The sequence below is a fragment of the Austrofundulus limnaeus genome, unplaced genomic scaffold (assembly GCF_001266775.1).
Source record: "Austrofundulus limnaeus strain Quisiro unplaced genomic scaffold, Austrofundulus_limnaeus-1.0 Scaffold84, whole genome shotgun sequence".
In the NCBI taxonomy this organism is placed as follows: Eukaryota; Metazoa; Chordata; class Actinopteri; order Cyprinodontiformes; family Rivulidae; genus Austrofundulus; species Austrofundulus limnaeus.
In genome coordinates, this window is record NW_013952486.1 from 877,507 (window position 1) to 883,661 (window position 6,155).

Sequence of the window (6,155 nt, forward strand, 5' to 3'; positions counted from 1 at the left end):
GTGTGTGTGTGTGTGTGTGTGTGTGTGTGTGTGTGTGTGTGTGTGTGTGTGTGTGTGTGTGTGTTGTATTTCCATGTAGGCATAAGAGTGAAAAAAGGGAAACTGTTTTATTATTATTATTATTATTATAATTAAGAAATTATTTCTGCAGCCCAGCTCATTTTATCACACATTGACAAATTGTGACACTAAACACAATTATTTAATTTGCCTTATTATTGAATTAAAAGGAATATAATCAGGATATTATGTCCCTAAATGTCATTAAATTTAAAAGATAAATGCAAAAATCCCTATTAAAGCAAACCCATCTCTTCAGGGGTTTCTGAGACTAAGGTTTRTTGAAGAACACTGCCACCTACTGGTTATCTGGTGCAAAAACAACTGATTTCATGTTTCAGAACAAGATKTTTTACTTTACAATAAAACCACAAATACTCATTTATTATCAAATCCAAATGTGTTACATGTCTCTTTATATCTGACTTTAAAACGATAGATTTCTAAAAATGCTGCTTTTTAAAGAACTTCTGAAACAGAAAGTTTCTCTTGATCTGTGCTTTTTTTTTTTTACTTTTCAATGTTTGTTTTTACTACATTCATAAAACTCAACCAGTCTGAAACATACATTTTTATTGGATTTTGTGATGGAAATGTGTCTCTGATGGACCAGAAATGATRCAGCTGTACATTTTATTCAGTTTCTTTCTGCAGCAAAATGACAACCTCAAAAGGTCAAAAGGCAGAGGGTTGTTTCTCTTGAAACAGCTGATTTKTTCTGAGATAATTTGACTCGTGTAACGTTAAACTACAGAAAGATCATCAAATGTTCAAAAGCATGAAAAAAATAAACCAAAACCATCAACTTGTCTGCAAGTTTGACTATTATTGCAGCTAATAATAATAAAAATGATAAAGTCACCAATGACTGCACAGATTTCTCTAAACACTGACTATAAACATACTTCAAGCCATGAAACGGGCATTTTTATGTGTTTTATTGTAATGTAAACAAAAACTACTGAAGTATGCACATATAAAATATTAATCAAATATATTTTTAGAGTAATTCTAAATAAAACATAAGACACAGTCAGGAGTGGTTTTAGCTGAAMTGGAATAAGAACTGACTGTTGAAAAGTCTCAAACCTTTATTTTTAAATAAATCCCACATTGATTAAATGGAAACAGCCTGTGTAGTTCAGTTCAGCTGGTTTTATTGGTGCTCTTTAAGGAACTCCCTCATGTAGCCAGCGAGGGCTTCGGTATCTTCCAGCGTCACAGCGTTGTACAGAGACGCACGGATTCCTCCAACTGACCTGCAGGGGGCGACAAACCGTCATGTTCAGGTCTACGGCCGAAGAAATGTCTCTAAACTAATTACCCGTGTTATATAATGCCTTTTATATTATCAGGAAACAATTCTAAGTACTTTTTTTGTATGCACAAAAGAATATTAATATTTACATAAAATAAGCAGAGGTTAAAGTTCTGCAAAGCAAACCTGTGTCCTTTGAGGGAAATCATCCCACGTTTGGAGGCGCCTTCCAGAAACTTCTTTTCCAGAGCTTCATCTCCTTCTTTCTTTCCCACACGGAAAGGTAAATTCATGCGGCTTCGACAGGACTTGTCCACAGGACACCTGGACAGGTGGATGCAGAAATAAAAAAATTGCTTTTTGGAAAAGTTTTGATTCCAACTCCTTAGTTTTGTTTATAAATTTAGTTTCAAATAAATACTGCAACTGTCTAAATTGTGTCACACAAAAAAAAATGTGTCCATTGAAACATTCCTTCACATATAAACTACAAAAAACAATCAAGTTGTCACTCCTGTTTAATAGGTAGACAAACTGAAACTAAATAGATTTAACTGGACTTAGGCTGAAGTGACACAAAACTCAGAAATTCAACTTCAACGTTAAACTTGAAGTTTTAATACTTACACATAAAAACCATTCGATGAGTCGATGATGTCGTAAATCATGGAGGATTTCTGCTTGTTGAGCGTCTCCATGGCRGCGCTGCCTCCATTGTTCTTGATCCACTCCAGAACCAGAGCCATGATGTAGATGCTGGACCCAATCAAGTCAAAACAGACACATAATAAAAACTGCTATTTTTCTCTTGTAATAAAGTGGTTTTTATTTGTTTTATGTTATATATCTGGTTTAGACACTTTGTTTTAACTCTAACTTTTTTATATTTATCTTGCAGAGCATTAAATAATGTTAAAAGTGGAACTTAATCAAGTCTTGAGGCCATCAGAGTCACACTTTTACTTTTTAACTTGTAAGTCATTATTTTGACTGCCCCCAAGTGGCAGCAAATAGCTCCTACACCCAAAAAATACAAAAAAATAATAATCTCAGGACTTTTAGATCTTACATTTTTACATTGAAATATGTGATAAATAATTCAAAACCAGAAAAAAAAGCTAATTAAGAGGACGTGATTAAATCGTCACACTGATAAGAGAAGCCAGAAGGATAAAAAAACAGATGTTGGATTTACTTTACCATGCTATGTCAGCTGGTTCCACTTAACTGAGTCGAGTAAATTCAAAGCAACATCCTCATGTTCTTTGGTTAGAAATTGGGTRTGCTGCTTTGGATTTACTCAGCTCAGTTAAGTGGAACCAGCTGACAACCTTTCATTTCTTAGAGCGTAATGTCCTAAAACTGGTACCTGAAACACGGCGGTGTGTTGTAGAGGGAGTTCATTTCAGCCTGCACCTTGTAGTCCAGGACGATGGGGCACTCCTTCTGAGTGTGACCCAATAAGTCCTCACGTACGATGACCACCGTGACTCCGGCACATCCAACGTTCTTCTGAGCCCCGGCAAAAATGAGCCCAAACTACACATTTAAAAACAAAATGTTTTCAACAGTCATCTTGATCAGAACTAAAAGAGACCCTTTTTTTTCCGAGAGGCACCTCGCTCTCACCTCATATTAACCCCACAAATTTAAAACCTCAGGTTAACCCTTAATGATTCATTTCTATCCATCCCCCTGACCTCAAACTCTAAAWGATAACCCCAGAGGTTTAATGTCTCAGGATAACCTGATACAGGAAACGGCGTCCCCTTCATTTCCGGAGTGCACTGACGCTACTTCCAAATATGGTATGGGTCTGACACATCGGACCCGACCCCGCCCCTTACTGTTTGCTGCAGCCAGATGTTTTTTTTCCCCCCTCAGTGTTAGTCCCGCCCTCACCTTCGATACGTCCACAGGACGGGACAGGAAGTTGGAGGACATGTCAGAGACGAGAACCACCCCGTTTGTTTCAGGTGTGAAGTTGTACTCCACACCATGAACCGTCTCGTTGCAGCAGTAGTACACATAGGAGGCTGAAGGGTTCAGGGTCCAGGTGCTGGGGTCGGGAATTCCTGGACAGAGCAATGAAAAAATGCTGTTAAACCACATTTTGAGTGTGTAAAAACCCTGAAACCAGATCTGAGACTAAATATGGAGAGCAAGCTAGAATTAAACTTGGCTTTTAACCATTCTTTGGTTGAAATGTTTTGAGTTTAAATGCAGCCCAGACAACCCAAACCATGACAGTAACGCCACCATGTTTCACAAACAGAACATTTCATGCTTAAATGTCGTTTTTCTTCCCCAAATTATATTATTTTTAAAACAAACAAACAAAATGTTTAGTTTATCTATTATCTGTCCACAAAAACATTTTCTATCCATCCTTCTGGTTTGTTCACACGGTTTTTAACAAATTTGTTTAGTCAGACAACCGTCCTGACCGTGCAAAGCAGCTATTTATTAGATTTTATTGAGATCAAATTTAGATTTTTAGCTACTGCTCTAAAATGAAACACAACCTGACAATTAAATGGTGCAGAAATTACCCAGGGTTTCTGAATATAACACACCTTTATTTGAACATTTTAAATATTGTTTCTGTGAGTTTTGTTTCTTTAATATTTTAACCTTCGTGTAAAGATTTTATGACGATTCAGGTCAGATTCATGCAGAAATACAGAAACAGTTCCAACTCTCAAACACCGTGGTGCAAAGACACTCTGAAAATGAAAAGACACAATTGTGTGTAAAAAGGCTGCTGCATTCCAGAGTCTTTCAGCGGCGCTCTGCTCCATTGTTAATTATGCAACAGACTGGAAAAGCTGCCAGATTTTGCAGAGGGTCTTTTCTTCACACAGACTCACTGACCCACTCATAAAAGCTCAAACTTAGTATTTTTTTTGCACAGAACAACAAAAAGTCTCCATTATTCTGCCCCTGTATTCACACAAACAGCATTATGAAATGTCAAGCACACATACTTGTGTAACTATCCAACTTTGGGTGAACGATGTTGACTTTGCCGTATTTCTCTGCTTCTTTCGCAGCTTTTGACGACCACGTGCCGGTCACCAGGTAATCGGCACACCTGTCCTCTTTCAGGCCAATCAGGTTGAGAGGAACTGCGCTGAACTGTCCAGACCCGCCGCCCTGCAGGAACAGGACCTTGTAGTTGTCGGGGATATTCCTGCGGAGACACGTGTTCCTGTGTTAAACGCTTCACGACGAGTCAGAGAGGAACGCCCGTCGCTAAAGTCACTTACAGCAACTCCCGCAGGAGACTTTCTGCCTTGTTGAGGATTTTGTTGAAGTCTGATGATCGGTGACTCATCTCTGGTTTCAAAATAATTAAAAACGTATTAGTTACATGACTCCAGAAGGTAAAGAAGCACAAGTCAGATGCAAAATCTGCATGAAACCAGTTTATACTTTGTTTTGCACTCACCAAGAACACTGAAACCTAATCCACTGTAGTCCAGAAGCTCTTTCTGTGCTTGAAACAGCACCTGCAATCACAAATTCAGCACATCTTCATTGTAAACACTTTTACTTTTTTTTTTTTGGCACGTTTTGAAAACATATGAACTTTTCCAGCTCTCACTGTAGCAGTCCAAAGGCCACGCCCTTAGATTTGGTRTATTGCTAATTTTAGTTAGCATTTTGCTTCTCTTAGCTTTGAGCTAGTATTCTGCTTTTTTATCTTTAACAACTCAGCTTCAGCTTTTTTATGGTGATGAAATAGGCCCTTTAATCAACATTAAACTGAATAAATGATTCTTGAACAGCTGGTTTTTCTGCCATCTAGTGGTTGAATCCGTTGCAGTGATTGAAGCACAAAAAGCTGGTTTCCACATGAATGAATGAAGGGAGGCTGATGCAACTCAGCTCCCAGTTTTCAGCCTGATGAGCTGCAACACATATTTTATCGTGCAGAGATATGAAAGCATCAATCAATGAATGTTCGCACGATAACTGCTGCGTCACAAGAGGGGAAAAAAACTGCTTTTACAGTAAAAACTGCTGAGCTTTTTACGCAGCTGGTTTATTTAAAGATAACCACAATTAACGCCACGACGGTGTAGAAAATATTTCAAGATGTGCATCAGGAAAACATACCCCCAACAAAGAACACAAACCCCCCTTTTTTTAAATACATTATCTGTCATTTCGTTTTTAAGCTAGTAGCATTTTTGAAGCATTCCCACAGATTTTGCGGGCGCACACACGCAGACAGTAGACCCAAACTTACAGACTGAGGTAGTTTTGCAGGTCCAGGGCTAAAATTAATGATGTGTTTCTCCTCCATGATTTAAATGAAGCTCCTTTCAACACAGCAAATGCTTTTTCTGCCTACACAGGGCGCTGCTGTGTGAGAGAGCGAGCTCTTCTGTCAGTAGTCGCTAGACGCAGTTGACGTAAACTGTTGCGTTCATGGGATCCTCGTAAACTGGAAATATACGCTATACCAAGACAACCCATGAAGTGGACCTTGAACTTTTTTTTTTTATCTTTGTACCCCTTTGAGTTGGATATTCTTCAATACTAGAATGATTTAATATTTTGAAGTTGTTTACTGGTCGCAAACTAGGCATGGTCATGTTATTTTTAATCAGCTGTAAATTTGAACTCTACAAAATCCTGTTCTTTTCAACGTCCTAAAACGCATCGCAGAATTTAGTCAAACTCAAATAAAAAAAACTTTATTTATAAAGCAATTTTAAATTTAGAGAAAATGCTGTAACGTTGACTCCTAAATTAAAAGAAACAGAGTACTATCTAAAGCAGGGGTCTGCAACCTGAGGCTCAAGGGCCACATGTGGCTCTTTGGTTC

General features: G+C 38.1%; 1 protein-coding gene across 1 annotated transcript; it reads right to left on the reverse strand.

The window, feature by feature from the left end:
• Positions 1-616: 616 nt before the first annotated feature.
• psat1 (phosphoserine aminotransferase 1) lies at positions 617-5,731 on the reverse strand. Its single transcript, XM_014011730.1, has 9 exons — positions 5,574-5,731; positions 4,770-4,830; positions 4,588-4,657; positions 4,306-4,511; positions 3,221-3,393; positions 2,688-2,857; positions 1,946-2,074; positions 1,505-1,642; positions 617-1,319 (listed from the first exon to the last, which is right to left on the reverse strand). The coding sequence occupies exons 1-9, from the start codon at positions 5,628-5,630 to the stop codon at positions 1,217-1,219; spliced, it is 1,107 nt and encodes a 368-aa protein (XP_013867184.1). The 5' UTR covers positions 5,631-5,731; the 3' UTR covers positions 617-1,216.
• Between the last annotated feature and the right edge of the window lie 424 nt (positions 5,732-6,155).